This window comes from Candoia aspera, chromosome 3, assembly GCF_035149785.1.
Source record: "Candoia aspera isolate rCanAsp1 chromosome 3, rCanAsp1.hap2, whole genome shotgun sequence".
Taxonomy (NCBI): domain Eukaryota; kingdom Metazoa; phylum Chordata; class Lepidosauria; order Squamata; family Boidae; genus Candoia; species Candoia aspera.
In genome coordinates this window covers 56,149,596-56,166,837 of record NC_086155.1, presented here as the reverse complement: position 1 = coordinate 56,166,837, position 17,242 = coordinate 56,149,596, and the positions used below count along the sequence as shown (strand labels likewise).

The window sequence follows — 17,242 nt, the reverse complement described above, 5'->3', positions numbered from 1 at the left end:
CACAGAGTAAGGACCAGAAATATTGGAACAAGGATAACTGTTTTGGCATTTGGCCTCTGTACACCACCACATTGATGTTGAAAGGAAACACACCCAGATGGGAGCAAAGTCCTGACTTCACTCCCATCTCGGTGTGTTTCCTTTCAACGTCAATGTGGTGATGTACAGAGGCCAAATGCCAAAACAGTTATCCTTGTTTGAACATTTCTGGTCTTGACTGTATGTATGTACGTGTGTGTGTGTTTGTGTGTGTGTAATATCTTTTGAAGGGAGCCAATCTCTACGGTAATAGATTGTCCCCAGATTTAAATTCTAAAGTAATACAGAGAGGAGATCAATACCGTATGCTGAAATTTGCATCTCTCCACCTCTTCTAGGTTTCCTCCAGATGCACTCAGGATCCCAATTAATAAAGGTAGACAGAGTCAGAAAAGGCTTTGAGATTTTGTTCATCTGAACGCTGAAGAGTAATTTGGTCAAATTTTGCATCTATCAATTGTTGCCATAATCTGTTGTGTGAACCTTGTGCAGCAAGATAAACAGATAAATAAAAGGAAGGAATGTTACAGTCTTTCCTGGAGCATCCAGTAAACATGGGCACATTTATCTTCCAAGATTAGATGATATGGACATGTTCTGAGTACTACAGCCATAGACTACAAGGGCATGTTTATAACTGGAGAAGTAGCTTTGCACTTTTTCTTGCAATATATCTGAATGAAAATTGTCCCCAATGACTGCACAGCAAGATAGAATATGTCTCTTGAAAATGTACCTTTGAGCTTCCTTCCCTCTGTCCCACAACAGATAAACCTAAATATACACGTGCCCTTCTACTAGCCTTACCTGTGTAGGTTTGGGCAAAAACAGTGCAAAGCTTCCAAACGGAAATACCAATAATGCTGACCTCTGACATCATTTAATGAATATTCTAATTGGATTCAAATACCCCACAATTTGGGGTCATTGCTAGTGAGATGAAAGAACGCTAATTTTCCCAGGCAATCTTGTTCCAAACCTGGGGCCAATTTATGGCCATTCCAAGCCAAACGGAATGGGAATCCTTGTAGTCCTTATTGCCTTAATCGAGGATATTTCCCAGGATTCTCTTGCCTGAGGAATGCGCGGCGCTGAATGGCTCAAAACCTTTTCCTATTACATAGGCACAAACTATAACAATTAAACATATGAGTAAATAAGTCTCTGAATATAAAATAGGGACAAAAGCTTAATCAAAGGTTCAAGAGGTTGGGAATAAAGAGAGCTAATTAATTTCACTCTCCATTCTTCAGCTCACTTAGCTCGGTTCTCAGAGAGGTGATGCTTAAAAAAACAGAAGCGTGCTCATGACAAAAAACAGGGTTATAAATATAAAAAGGAATTCATTGTCAAGCACCAGTAACATCGCCAGCTTTGTGCAGGCAGGGTAAGCTCAGACATTCCCCCAGAAATAGACATTTTATCCAGGAGAAGTGGGGGATGGTCGTTTTTAGCACTGCGACTGTCTGGGCTGCTCCTTGGATGGCATTGGAAAAATATCCTTCTGGCAAAGAACAGTTAGCACTGAATGAAGAAACTCACAGCTAAAGGTGAAGCCAGCAAGCTGGTATGAACCAAATGCTTCAGGAACTCAGAGAAGTGCTCCCAAATTATAGCCTTGGAGTTTGCCAGTAAAGCCAAATCCATACCTTCAAGGTGCTACAGAGTCAGATAAGCTTATCTCATTTCTTTTTTTAAAAAGTGGGATATGAAGACTGTCTGTTTGGCCTCTGCTGTGCTGGAGTGCTAGGATCCATTTTGGGGTGGTCACTGCAATCCTGCTGCAAGCTGCTACTCCATAATGGCCCGGTACAGTGCAGGCTCGATGTAATCCTCACGGTAACGAGAGTTGATCACCCTCTGTCTTTTTCTCTCTTGTTTGACTTCTTTCTCTGTGAAGATCTCTGTGAAGCGCATGTCAGAGGCAACAGACTGCAAATCAAGTAAATACATAGACACGTTAAAAGGACAATGATGAAAACTGGACTATAAGTTAGTTATAAGTGAACAATGATTCTTCACAATTTTCCTCATGCACAATAAAATATTATTTTACTGGAAAAGACCACAGAGGGTAGATTCTAGGAATCTAAGTATGCAGTTGATCCAGTTTAAAGGATCTAAGTATGCACTTAGATCCAGCTCAAGTCTTGAGGCCCACACTTGGGCATTCACCATTAATCTACGAAGTTGCAGAGTTCAATAATAGGTGCAACGAACAGTATTATGAAAATCTATTGTTTCCTTTATTTTGAAATGACTTTTGGAACCTTTAGTTTAATCATTTTATTATACCCTTGAAGCATCTGGAACTGTTCCAGTGACAGATGAGATGTCCAGTATTCAAAGATCAGTTCCCTATGTTGGAACTGATGTTCTCGTCTGTGAGAAGAGCTACATGAATCAATATCTATGGCTCTTTGACTTACCAGCCTTGACTTGACTCTTTTAGGAAGTTCTTCATTAAGTGTATACACATCATCCCTTTTTGCCATCAGCTGGGATCCATCTTCAAACTCCACCTAGAATCAGAACGATCAGGTGGCTATCAGATGAGCACAAGCATCAATAGCTATTTCCACATCATGCAATTCAGTACAGAATGTTTTTCTGGAGCAAGACTCCAGCAAACTGGCATGGAATTTCATATACTCTACATCATGAAGGAGATAGCAGAGCACTTGCCAGTAACAGAAGTATCTAGAAGCTAGTTCAGATAGCCAAAATTATAATGCATGAGAATTAGTAAGTCCATTTTCTTCCCTCACCTGGTACATCTGGATGACATGAGAGGCCACAAAAGTAGCTCCATAGACTTGACCATCTGTCCATCTCACTTGAACAACCTCTCCTGGAGGTGGAGGACCAAGCTGGAGGCAATCTCGACTCTGTCCGTGTTGGGGAAAGTTTGAGAAATATAAACATCATCTACTGACCAGCAGACAGAAGAAGCATTGACTAGAATAACAGAGCCTGGAGAAGCTTGCCAACTGAGTTGGTACATGCTGATTGATGAGGAGAGAAGGAGAGTGTCTGATTTTCACTAAGTGGAATTCTGTTAGCATCAGTAGGTAGTTGCAATGAACTTCATCTTATAATCAGAATATTCCTGCCTTGAACAGACTACAAGATGCTCAAAACTATCCTTGTCCTAGAAATACTAATTTATTATATAGATACCTGTGTATGAACTTCACCCAAGTAAAGATTTGACAACAGAAAATAATCATCTGGAATTATTTTTTCTCTAAGGAAAGATACCAAAAGATACTGAATAGAGGAGAGGGGAAAGGGGAGAGATTTCTAATTCAGGAGTCAAATAATCTATGCTGTACGTAACTTTGCATTCTGCAGCTCAAAAGTGTTGTCCAGATGCTTTAGTGATTTGACCCACTTCAGCAATCTAAGGCTTTATGTTTCCTAGAACTGTACATCTTCTGGTGCAATAGATTTTTTACTACAAAGCATACCACAATATCTTCTGGATATAAGTTATCACTGAAGGAGCCGTCATCAAAGTTGACCTCATAAAAAGTTTCCTTTGTCAGATTGATCACTTCACATTGATAGAAACGTCCATTCTTGTGCTTGCTTATCACGGCCTGTCCCACAGCAAGATCCTGTAGAGCAGCCTTAGCTCGCTGAAGCAATAAAGGAGCTATAGTCAATGTTATATTCAGAAAATAAACTCTATGGTTTAACCATTCAAAACACTTCAAAGGTTGTGGAAAGTTGCACAAAAAGACAAGTGCTTCCTATTCATTTTCTGGAAAGTATGGGAAGATTATTTCTGCATCTCTTTTGCAAAGGTTTTTAATTTTGGAATCTTATTGTTGTTTTTTACTCTATATTTTTAATTCCTATACAAACGTTATACCATCAACTTTTAGTGAAGGTATAAATAGAAAGTATAAATTCAATAATAACAACAACAAAACAAAAGTAGCAGCAACTTTGAGCAGATAATCATCTTAGAATATGAGTCTAAGGTACAAAGCAAGCATTTATAATATAGTTTGTGTGTGAATATAGTTTGTGTGTGAATTCCTGAACATAATAATATAATAATATAGTTTGTGTGTGAATTCCTGAACACTTTTACTACCGCCTTTTCCAACTAATTAAGATGTTCAGAAGTAATGGGTCAATACAAATGTTAAGTTAGTCTGAACTGAATATTAGGTCTCTATTACTTACCTCTGCTTGAGATGGAATTTTATGTCTAAAACAAGTAATGAAGACCACAAATGGCCAGTCATCGGGCTGCATCATGACTCCAGCTGCCTGAGCACAGCTGACATGGAAAGATGTAGGACAGCGGCCATGAGAACACTGCACGCAACAGCCAGCAATTCTCTTCCGCCGCTTCTTGCAGAAGACACATTTCTGTGAAGAGATAAGTTCAGCACTTCAATCAAAGTGCTTCAGTTCCATAGGTTTCAGATGCTTAGATACCTTGGATAACCACAAAAGACACACGTGACCCTATCAAATTCAGAAGTGGATTGTTAGATGTTGAAATCATGAACTACATGCCTTCGATATCACATCCCCTGTTCATGGTATGAGCCTCTAATGTTCACAAAACCAAAGTTCCAAATGGGAAAGAACAAGTGTCTCAAACTCTGGAACAGAGGCTTTGAAATAGCACAAGCAGGGGAATGCTAGTATGGCTGTGTGGTATCAGCTGCAAATTGAAAAATAGAACACATGCAAGGGAAGCAAGTTAATAATCAAATGTGTGGAAGTTAATATGCCATAGAAATCTTGGCCTTCACTGTTCAGCAACAAAAGACTCCGAAAGAGGTCTCAGAATTTAATCACACTTTGGAAGCAAAACTATATAAACACATGTTAAATTGGACTAATGTTATCAATGCCATCCTCATGCTAGCTCTGGCCCCCTAGCATTAAAGTCGTAAAAAGAAAATGTTGTAATGCAGGTGAACTGCAGCCTAAGTTAAAAGCATGCCATTTTTACCCATGACAATGCTTGTTTTCTGTGGAAGACAACAGGCTATTAGACCAAATAACAAAAATAAATCTCCATATAATTACAGAGTTTGGTTGTGTTACTGTAGGAGGATTAGGAAATACATCCATCCCTTGGTACTTAGAGTAACAATGGATGTCGGTTTTTCTTAAACTACATTGGAAATTCACTAGCTGTATCCTTGGCTGAAGGACCACCCACATTTCCAATAGAAGCAGCAATTAATGCTCATCTTAGTAAAAATGATCATCTCCAGGCTATTTTTGATGTTTGAATTGTTTGGATCCTGAGCACTTTTGTTTTAAACTGAGAGATGGGTGAGAGGGTCATCAAGTGTGAGAAGTTTTTATTTTCAGGAATTCTGTCAAACCTGCATTCCATGTTCCATGTTTATTTCAATGGCACTTATACAATCCTCTTTAATGGCCAGGCACTTTCTTTAAATTAACACTAGTACTGTACAATCTTACAAAGAGAGAATTCATGGTAATTAGTTACTACATAATTACATTATATAGGTAGCTTATGTTATATTTCCATGTAGATTCTCATAGGTATTTTCTTGTCTTTACTTACATGCAACTTGCTAAAATATGTGACTGTTAATGGGAGGCCTCTGTATGCCTCCTTTTGTTCACAGTATATTACAGCACACATATTGGGTAAAATCAAGGCCGTTAATGTTTTTGTATTTTCATCTTCCTTTATATAATGGGGTAGGCTTTGCCATATCCCGTGTTATTTAACATCTACATGAAACCACTGGAAGAAGTTACCTACTGGTTTAGGGTGAAGTATCATCAGTATGCTGATGATACTCCTCTGTATCACCAACTTGAGGTGAGTTAGAGATGCTGTAGAAACCTGAATCAGTGCTGGGAGGTTGTAAGGGTCTGGATTATGAGAAACATGTTCAGTTTAAATTCTACCCAGACAGAACTGCTGCTTGTCAGTAAACACCACAAATATCCACCGTAGTGCTGGCTTTTCATTGGCCATTCTTCCCCCAAGGAGCTGGCTGGTGACCTGAGGGTCCTCCTAGAACCATGGTTCTTGCTGGTGGAAGCCATGGCCAGGGATGCCTTTGCCTGGCTCAGGCTGGCATATCAGTTACAGACTTACTTGGATTAGGATACTCTGACAACAGGGACTCACATTCTGATCACCACACAACTGTACTATGGCAGTACACTCCACATTTGTCTGCCTTGAAAACTATAACTGGTTCAGAATGTAGCAGTTATGCTATGCCAAACAAGCCCACTATTGCAAGATTACACTTATTTTCAGGACACTGCACTGGGTGCTCATAAGCTTTTTAGCTCAAGTCAAAGTGCTGATCATTACCAATGGAGACCTATATGGTGTAATACTGGGATATATCAGGGACTGCCTTACCAAACATGATTTTTCCTGTCCGGTCCTATCATCAAAAGAGGGTCTGTTGAGAATCCCATTCCCCTGACAGATAGGTATTTTCAGTTATAGACCCTATATTTTGAAAAATACTACCCCCAAAAGTTTGGCTACTCCAACTCTCCTTTCATTTAGAAGAAATGAAGCTTTTTTTTTTTCCCAGTGGGCCTCTGGTCCACAGTAGGATTGTTGGGTGACCACTGGTTATTATGTTAAAGGTTATTTTATATCAGGTTGTATTATTCCTTTTTCTGTTTTTCCTTATTGTGCACTTCCCAGAGTCTTAGAAACTGGGCCAGTATATAAAAGCTACAAAATATATTAATAAATTGAGCTGTCTGGATATAATTCCCATAGCTATTTCCCTTTGACACTGAATGATACTCAAGTTCATTGTTCTTTTTTAGGAAGACTATCTGTCTACCTAATAATTCTCTACCTAGGAAAGATACATTCCTCGTGCAGAGAAAGTATAAGTAATATTATCTAGAGATTAGGGGGAGAGAAGCTGGGAGTTGGAAAACATATTCTTGAAAAATCTTTAACCAAATAAGTGCTGGGCCAGTTTGCTCTGAAAGTACATAGCATAGTAACATGACTGAATCCAAACATGATGAGGCTAATTATATCCAAGTTCTCTTGAAGAAGGGCAAGATACAGATAATGCAAACAAAAGCATATAAGACAACCAATGAAGAATACACATGAAATAGGAACCTCTGTGGAATACTGTAATTTTTCAAAGTGGCAGTCTCATCAGCAGACTAATATTTTGCAAGAATACCGTCAACCGAATCTTGATATGCTACTGAGAATGAGACTTCCAGTGGGGACACAGCCAACTGAACAGCTGTGCCCATGAGCTCCGCAAGCAGATCTGATAACATGGCTTTTTTATGGGCTCTGGTAGGCTTTTTCTGAAGCCTTAGAGCATTTTCATGGGCAGAAAATGCTTGGAATCATCCCATTTGTACTCCAGAATGACGCCTCACAGCCAGAGGATCGCGAGCAGTGTTGGCGATAATCTGGTAAGAGATGCCAGGAGGCTGGGACGTCACCATTTCCAAACTGCGCTGTAGCCTTAAAGGGAAACTAAGTCGAGCCACCCCATTTCTAAATCAGCCAATTTATATTTTTTAAGTTTATGTACCCTAAGAGAGGCTTTCTACAGCAAGGAGAAACGATCTCTCTTGGTGCTTATTGTTATTTTTTTTGATTAATTTTTAAAAATCTTTCAAAGTTTTGGCTTGTTTCCCCGTTTAAATATTAAGGAGGACTAAGAATAAATAAGTGCATCCCTGCTATTATTTTTGTATTGAATTTGAAGAATTTGATTTTTCCCTACATGTTGAATCTGCTGTTTTGAATCACCAGTTTTCTGTTGCTACTTTCTCTGGGAAGTTGCCCCTTATCACTTCTACTTTTCTAAACATCGCGAGAAATCTTCTATTAACTCTTACTTTTGCCAGTTAAGTATATAAGGGGCGCCATAACCTACTGCCTGTAACGTGGAGGATTTTAAGCAGACATTCTCAGAGCTTCGTTGTGAGATCAAACAGATTTTCTCTGATTCATGTCAAGCTATTATGCAAGATATTCGTGACACTGTAGAAAATATCAGCTTTAAATGTTTCATCTGGCTGAGGAGGTTGTGGAAAAAGTTGATTCTAGTGAAGATGGAGATGTTTCTACCAACAGTGAAATTGAAGCTTTTGTTGTGCCAGATGATGATGATCAGATTCTGGTGCTGAAGGAGTTAAAGACACAGACCGAATCGCAAATCACAAATGGCATTGTTTTTCTGGTGGAATGTTATGGAAAAAAAGAGACTTTGCTCTGTGTGAGGTTTTCTGCTGAGAAGTCTGAGTTTCTAAGGGGGGGCAGCTGGACTGTTTTGACTTTTTTTTATGAAAAATGCCTTGTGTGTATCATGGAGGTATGTAAATGCTCTGGTATATTTTGAAGTGGGGTAAATTTAAGAACGTTTATTTGGACTGCTTTTAAGGCTTGTATGATTCTATCGTTTTTTAACTATTTGGATTAAGATTAATTGGATTGCATTTAAGGTTTGCTTGTTTTTATTTCTTCTTAATGATTTGTTAAGATTTATAAGGTATAATAATAATTGTTTGGTTTTTGGGTAAATAAGGTTAAAATTGTTGTAGTGTGATGGAATGTGTTCCTGGCGGGGTGGGGGTGATGTGGTGGATTTCGGTGCTGCCACTGATTCCTAGGAAGGAGGGAACGCATTCCAGGCAGATAAGAGGATTCACAGTCCAGAGACTGTTGCTGGGAAAGTTAAGAGGTTCAAGGTAGCTCTGCCCTAGAGTCTCCCAGGTTATTTAACCTTAGGTCAGTTAGAGTAGCTTTAGCCTGGCAAGATTGATGTCAGAGCTAGCCCAAGAACAATGTTGAGTCAGTGTAATCCAAACTCCAGTTCTTTATTGCTTTCACCATACAGAAAGAATCTTGCCAGACTAAAGCTACTCTAACTGACCTAAGGGTAAATAACCTGGGAGACTCTAGGGTGGAGCTACTCTGAACCTCTTAACTTTCCCAGCAACAGTCTCCGGACTGTGAATCCTCTTATCTGCCTGGAATGCGTTCCTTCCTTCCTGGGAATCAGCAGCAGTGCCGAAATCCACCACATATAGTATTATTAATTATAAAAATAGACAATTTATAAGTTTTTTTTAGTTTGATTTCTATTATTGTAGACAGAAATGTAAAGTATAGTGGTAGGAAGGAAATAATTAAGTAAATGTCTTTGGGAGAGGAAGTTGATCAGGAGGTTTACATATTTCTTTTTCTTTTAATATAAGGGGAGGGAACAATTGTATTTAGTGATTGTCATAATGTGCTAATGGAATGATTTATAGAAATAATGTGATTTTGGTTTCATATAGAGTAAGGGTTTGATTTTGGAAATCGCTGTATATTCTTGCTGTTAAAAGTCAGAAGTTAATACTTATGTAATCTTTAAAATTATTTTCTTCTTGTGTTTCACACTTTTTAGTTTTTTTCTTTTTGTAGTTTTTTTCTTTTTTGTAGTTTTTATCTTTGTTTTAAACTTAATAAAATTCTTATAAAAAAGATAAGCTGCTGAGAATGCTCTGTTATCCCCTTGAGATTCAGCAAGCCCCTACCCTCCTAGCCTTCCAGAAGGCCTTGAAAAGTTGATTCTTCCCCCAAATGCTAGGTTAGGGTGAGGCTGGAGCTTAGTAAATCTAAAGGCTGATGTATGGAAGAATGTTTGTTTCTGGGGCATGGAAGTTTTGGATGGTAATTTTATTGTTTTTTTAATGCTTTTATTGCTGCTTTTGTGAGCTGCCCAGGGTTCTGGTACATGATGGGTGGCCATATTAGTCTAACAAACAAACAGGACATAGACTGACCACAGCCACAGATTTGCTCAATATTCTGTTGTGAAATAATCATTTCTCAGCTTTGACCTTTGACATGCAATATGATAACACTGGCCTTTCTTACTGAATTATTGTACAGACAGCACATATGCATACCATGTGATCTTACATCATTAATGTACAACTATTTGATTCTACAACTGATACAAGTAACAATCGAAGTGAATATTTGTAGCTCAGGGTTGAACTGTGGAGTCCTTGGTGCTCTCTGAGCCTTGTTTTCTTGCAGATGTTTCATTGCCCAACTAGGCAACATCTTCAGTGCAAAGAGGGAGTGGGCCTTGCTCTCTGTTTATATACTGTCGCTTGCCCTGCCCTACCAACACAAGCAGGGCAAGCCATGGTATATAAACTGAGAGCAAGGCCCGCTCCCTCTTTGCACTGAAGATGTTGCCTAGTCGGGCAATGAAACGTCTGCAAGAAAACAACAAGGCTCTGTGATACAAGTAATTACGTTAATTCATTATTATACTACATACACCAACTTTCCTGAACCTATCACCTTCCAGATGTGTTGGGCTCCAACTTCCATAATTTTCAGCCACCATAACCTTTGACCCCACAGTCTTAGAGTAATAGTATTTTGTCCAATACTTTTGGAGGGCAACAACTTGGTAAAGGCTGGTATATTCAATCATCCGAAGTTCCACCACTTGCATTATTACAAATCTAATCTGAAGAGACTTTTCCTTCTTTCCCAGGGTTCTGATTTAAGAATCTCATAAAAGTGTATAGTAAGCATATGATAATCAATTCAAAAAACTGTTTCTTTTCTTACCAGTCGGAAGCGCTGCAGTGGAATTTTGCTGACATCAACTGGACTACGCTGGGCAATATTTACAAATTTGGCCTCCAGAACTGCCACAGCACACATAACATGTACCCACCTGAGAAAAATCAGAAGTCTACTTAAGTACTTATCAAATGTTTGTTAAAAATTGGTTGTGGGATATGGAGAACCAATACACGTACTGGTAAAACAACTGAAACACAGTTAGTAAACTTAGTATAAAGTTAACCTTATGAACTACATGACCTCCCCTACTCTCAATACAGCTGCACAAAGCATTTGAAAGAAGTGCTTTGTAAAAGCATTTAGCATAAAAGCAGCCACAAACTCTGGAAGGTTCAAGGCTGCTTCAAAGATTCTCTGTCTATGCATGAATAGACAACAGACTATTAGCAATGTGGCTATCCATGCACACTTATGTTTGCAGGCAGCCTTTGAAGCAGCTTATAAACCCTCCATAGGATGTGGTTACTTTAACTCTCTGATGAGGGGAGCTTTGCTTGCAACAGTATGCTTTGCACAACCATAGCCTCAGCTAGTATTGCATCAGACCAGGGGAACATCACTAATAAATCTATTGTTTGACATCAGTTTTTAAAAAATATTTTATTAGTTTTTAACAAGCAGTATCAGGTTACTACATTAACATAAATCCAAGATACATATAGAGAAAAGAAAACCATATATATATGTATGTATGTGTGTGTGCCTGTGCATGTGCAATACAAAAGAGATATATTGCGGTGAGAATAAAGAGACAGGTTCTCTATATACGAAAATTTGCTATATATATAAAGTATACCAGATTATTTGTTGTTTATTTGTTCAGTCACTTCCGACTCTTCGTGACTTCATGGACCAGCCCACGCCAGAGCTTCCTGTCAGTTGGTCTCTGGTTGTACTGATCCATTTAGTTTTCATGGCAAGAATACTGGGGTGGGTTGCCATTACCTTCCCCAGGGATCGCATTTAGTCTGACCTCTCTGTCATGACCTTCCCGTCTCGGGTGGCCCTTCACGGTTTAGCTCATGGCATCATTGAGGTGCTCAAGCTCCAGCACCATGGCAAGGTAACGATCCTTTGCTGAAGGATCGTTACCAGATTATAGTCTATTGCTATTGAGATAAACCATAAAATCCATCCAAATTTGATAAAATTGTGGTTCCTGCCTCTGATGTCTCATTAATTTGTCTGTGATTTTTTCTAATGAAGCAATTGAAGAGGCTTTGTTAATCCACAACCAAATTGTTATCTATAGTGTCCAGCATTGCACAATTATTATTTTGGCTGCTAAAATTAAATAAGTTATTTTTAAGCTTATGGTTTGGTCCTGTAATAAATGCAGTAAGCCTAGCTCTGGGGAGCACTGAATTCTTTGATTAGTGATAGAACTTATCTCCCCAAAGATTTCATGCCAAAAGAGTGTAACTTTATCGCATGGCCACCACAAATGAAAAAATGACCCTTTTTTTTGGCAACCTCTCCAACGTTTGGAAGAATAATTTTGATATATGTTTGCTAATCTAACTGGAGTCAAGTGCCAATAATGTATAATCTTCCACTGCAATTCTTGCATTGAAGCCGAAGTGAATCCACACAGTTTCCATAACTTCTGCCAATTTGTCTCATGTTTGGGATTACTGAGATCAGTATCCCAAGCTTCCTTTAAACCATATGGTAGATCTCCCATTTCTGATTGCAATTGCCTATAAATTTTTGAAATTATTCCTTTTGGTTGTTCTAAATAATGAAGTATTAAATTCTCGAAATTGATATAGGGCTGTGTTGTTGAAGCTCTAATATTTCTATTGCCCAAAAAAAGATTTAAATTGATATCAGAAGAGCCATGGTAACTTATTACCTATTAGTTGGACTTTGTTTTCCCTCCAAATATTAAGGAGGACCGTGAGTAAGTAATTGTCTCCCTGTTATTATTTCTGTACTAAATTTGAAGATATTAGCATTTTCCTACACGTTGAGTTGGCTGTTCTGAACTTTCAGTTTTCTGCTTCTACTTTCCCTGGGGAACTGTCTGTGTATCTCACTGTCGCTTGTGTAAAAACATTTTGGAATCCTTTCATATCCTCAACTTATGCTGGTTGAGATCCTAGGGGGCACCATAATCTACTGTGTGAGACATGGAGGATTTTAAACAGACTTTCTCTGACTTCCAACAAGATTTTAAACAGATTTTTTCTGACTCCTACCAAGTTTTTTTGCAAGGCATTCAGGACATTGTGGAAAATATGAGGTCCAAAATGTGTCATCTGGTTGGGGATGTCGTGGATGAAACTGAGGAATTTAACAGCGACAGAAATCTAGTCTCTTCTAAGAGGGAGATCGGGATTTCTGTTGAAATGCTGGCGGAAGATCGGATAGTCAAGTTGGAGAAATTTAAGGGAGAGATCGAGTTGCAAGCCATAAGTGAAATTGATCTTCTGGTGGAGTGCCATGGAAAAGAAGGGGTTATTATGTATGGGAGGTCTCCTGAAGAGAAGTCGGAGTTTTTGAGGGGGCCAGTTGGGCTGTTCAATATTTTTTTTTAAAGAAAAAAGCTCTGTGCGCATTGTGGGGATATGTAAATGCTCTGGTTTATTTTGAAGTGGGATAAGGGTTTAAGAATATTTATCTGGATTGCTTTTAGGGTTTGGCTGATTTCATTTATCTTTAATGATTTGGATTAAGATTATTAAGGTATAATAAAAAAATAATAAATGTCTATCTGGATGGTTTTGGGTTTAACAAGCAAGTTTGAGCCAGTTTGGTCTAGTGGTTAAGGCAACGGGCTAGAAACCAGGCGTCTGTGAATTCTAGTCCCACCTTAGGCGTGAAAGCTGGCTGGGTGACCTTGGGCCAGTCACTCTTTCTCGGCCCAACTCACTTCACAGGGTAGATGTTGTGGGGAAAATAGGAGGAGTATTAGGTATGTTCGCTGCCTTGAGTTATTTATAAAAAAAAAAGGCGGGATAGAAAATAAATGATATGATTATTAAAACTGTTGTATCATTAAGTACAATGGCAGACAATGTATATGTTTTTTAGTTTGACCTTTATTATAGTAGATAGGAATGTATAGAATAGTAGGAAGAAAATAATTAAGTAAACGTTATCTTTGGGGGGAAGTTGATTAGGAAGCTTATATAACTTTTTTTTCCTTTTAATATAAGGGGAGGGAGTAACTGTATTTAGTGATTTTTATAATGTGCCAATGGAATGATTTATAGAAATAATGTGATTTTGGTTTAATATAGAGTAAGGGATTGATTATGGAAAATTGTTGTATATCTTTGCTGTTAAAAGTTGGAAGTCACCTCTTTTTGTTATTTTGAAATTTCTCTTATATTTCTACACTTTAGTTTTTTCTCTTTTTTCTTTGTAGTTTTTTTTCTGTAGCTTTTATCTTTGCTTGAACCTTAATACAGTTATAGTTATATATATATTCTTTTACTCTGCAGCTTGGTGCAGCATTCTTATTGAATCTTCAGCTTGTGTTTGAGCCTGCTTTCCATAGTTCCAAGGACAAGTCAGACTGCTTCCTTCATCCCTTGTTAGACAGCTCTGCCAAGTTGTCCATCTCAGTCAAAGAAGAAATAACTTTTTGTCCTTGTGACATAAACAATTAACTTGAAAGGGAATCCCCATTTATATCGAATCTCATTCTGCATACATTTTTCTGTCAGTGGTTTGAATTCCTTTCTTCGCTGCAACGTAGCTACGTTGATATCTTGGAAGAATATTCTCTCACCATCTCATTTAATCTCCTCCGCAGTTCACATGATTTCTTTATAGTTTTATCTTTTATATTTGAATTTACAAATCTGACCAAAATGTCTCTAGGTTTCTCTGTGTTCCTAGGAGAGTAAACCCGGTCAGCACGTTCAAAATCTTTATCCATTAAGTTTAAGTCAAAGCTCATGTCATCAATTTTAGAGATGAGGTAAGTAGCCAGATTGGTTGTTCCAGTTTTCTCTGATACTCCTTTGATCCTTAAATTATTTCTCCTGTTACAATCCTGTAAATCTCCCAACTCAATCTTTATTTCAGAAATACTCTTTTGAGCCTTGCCTATCTCTAAAGTATTATTTGTAGCCATATCATAAGCTTTGCTAGCAACCTGAGCATATTGGTTATTTGCTGTGATGTTTCCTTGAATTGTTTATTCATTTCTTCAGACATACCTGCCAAGTCTTTAATTACTCCCACAGTATGTTTATCCATTCTGTCTTCAACTCTTTTTTAAATTGTTTTATTAATTGTCCAATTGCCTCCATATCAGATGTCTGTCTGTGTCTGTGGGCAGTGCTTTCTGTTAATATGTTTTCTACTACAGATTAAGGTTACTATAGTAACTAATCATTTTGGCCGGGTGAAGAGGTTGAATTTTTTTGTCCCCTTTTCACGTGTTAACGGTTGCATTGCCTAAGGGAGGAACTTGTCTGGACTTGTTTTAATTTTCAGTTTCCCTTCTGTGTAGGCTTGCAGAGAATATGCAGCTGAGAGAAATCTCTCCTCTCAGCAAACAGCCTTTAAATATGTTCGCTTTCTGTAAATAAAATTATTTTTATAGAAATGCCTGATGTGTGACTTTTCTGATCTCTCCTGGGCCAAAGGCTTTCTAGCACTCTGCAACAGGTTATGGGCCCAGTAAGCAGCCCAGTAAACCCACTAAGAAGCCCAGTAAAACCCCAGAGAGAATAGAGAGATCAGCTCCACACATCATGCACAATTTAAAGGCAGGTAGCAAAGACCTGTGAAGATTTTCTTTGGAGCCACCTGGAGATTTTCTTTGGAGCCACCTGGCAACTGCCGGTCTACAGGACAAAGAAGCCAGCTGAGGTGACTTGCAAAAGAAGGAAGAAGCCATGGCTACCTCCCAGCCCTCAGCGATGCCTCTGGAGCACCTATCAGAGACCAACTATTTGAATTGGGCCCTGAAGATGGAGATGTATCTTTGCAGAGAGAATCTTTGGCTGCCAATTGGTGAGCAAACCCCCCAAAATCCCAGTGCTGAATGGCTTAGACAGGATGAGCGGGCTAGAGCCACCATTATCCTGGGAGTTGAGGACAATCAGCTAGTCCACGTGCGAGGTATGCAGTCTGCAAAGCAACTTTGGGACACTTTGAGAGACTTGTATGTAAAGGCAACAGCAGGGAGTAAAGTTACCCTGACAAAAAAGCTGTACAAAGCCTACCTTGCAGAAGGAGATAACCTTCCTGAGCACCTGCATCATATTCAGCAGCTGTTTGTTGAGTTGCAGGAGAGAGGAATGGAATTTACACCTCTCACAAAATCCTATATCCTCCTGTCCTCACTGAATGAAACGTGGGACACGCTGATTTGTACCCTGGAGGCTATGCCTGAAGCAGACCTCACCCCATCGGATGTTACACAGCGCTTACTCACTGAATGGGAGAAGAGAGAGGAAAGATCCCCCCCATCTCTTCTGGAAAACTGGAGTACCAGAAAACAAGGGAAAAGAAGGGAAAGGAAGCTTGTGGTTCAGCTGGACATCTGCAGAAAGACTGTGTCTTGAGACCCAAGAGTAGAAAGACAGAGAAGAAGAACACAAGGGCAACACAGAAGAAGGCTCTTCAGACAACCCAAATTGCACAGGTTGCTGAGAAGGGTAATTTTGATGTATGGGTGTTAGATTCTGGGGCCAATTGTCATTTATGTAATTGTAAAAGCTCTTTTGTGTCACTGTCTAAAACTGAAAGACAAAGTGTATCTTTGGCTGACGGGTCTGTGACCAAAATTATGGGACAAGGTGACTTGTATTTATCCTGCTTGGCAGAAACTGTAAAAGGTGTGTTGTATGTGCCAAATTTACAATCAAACCTTTTATCTGTGGCACAATTGGCTGAAACAGGGTATGTCATAACATTTAAGAAAAATGGTTGTGAGATACGTAAAAATGGAAAATTGTGTGCTACTGGTATGTTAAAAGACTCCTTGTACATTGTGCAAAATGCAAGGAAGCCAAGCTGCAAGGCTGCAGTTGGCAACACTCCATATCATGACCAATGTGTACACCTGATGCATAGAAGATTTGGTTATGCTAATTTCAAGTATATAGCACAAATGCCACAGCTGTGTGCTGACCTAAAGATAAAACCCTGTGACAAATACTTAGATTGTGTAGTTTGCAAAGAATGCAGAACACTAAAAGCTCCTATGAGTAAGCACAGTGACAGAGTTACAACTAGACCTTTGGAAATTGTACACTCTGACATTATTGGTCCTTTTGCTCCAAATCTTGGACAAGCAAGGTATGCAATGACCATCATTGATGATTTCTCAAGATACACATTTATCTACATCTTAAAACATAAAGATGAGGCATTTGAGAAATTGAAGTTTTGTGACACGGGCAAATAGAACATTCCCTAGGCCTGTATCTGCACTCCAATGTGATAGAGGAGGAGAGTACCTTTCTCACAAATTCAGAAGGTTCCTAGTGGAAAAGGGGATAGAACAAATTCTTTGTAACCCTTACACCCCTCAGCAAAATGGTGTTGCTGAAAGAAAGGGCAGAACCTTGCAAAATGCGATGGAATGCACGCTTAAAGATTCACATT

The 17,242-nt window shown here is 38.8% G+C and overlaps 1 protein-coding gene across 2 annotated transcripts in view; it reads right to left on the bottom strand.

Moving 5' to 3' along the window:
• Positions 1 to 436: 436 nt before the first annotated feature.
• KDM4A (lysine demethylase 4A) overlaps positions 437 to 17,242 on the bottom strand; it is a 34,843-nt gene continuing 18,037 nt past the window's right edge. For both annotated transcript variants that reach the window (XM_063297779.1, XM_063297780.1), the window contains exons 17-22: positions 10,652 to 10,760; positions 4,237 to 4,425; positions 3,510 to 3,680; positions 2,808 to 2,927; positions 2,469 to 2,561; positions 437 to 1,971 (exon numbers count right to left, since the gene is read on the bottom strand). In XM_063297779.1, coding sequence (XP_063153849.1) covers positions 1,831 to 1,971; positions 2,469 to 2,561; positions 2,808 to 2,927; positions 3,510 to 3,680; positions 4,237 to 4,425; positions 10,652 to 10,760 — 823 coding nt within the window. In that variant the 3' untranslated portion in view covers positions 437 to 1,830. The remainder of the gene's footprint in view (positions 1,972 to 2,468; positions 2,562 to 2,807; positions 2,928 to 3,509; positions 3,681 to 4,236; positions 4,426 to 10,651; positions 10,761 to 17,242) is intronic.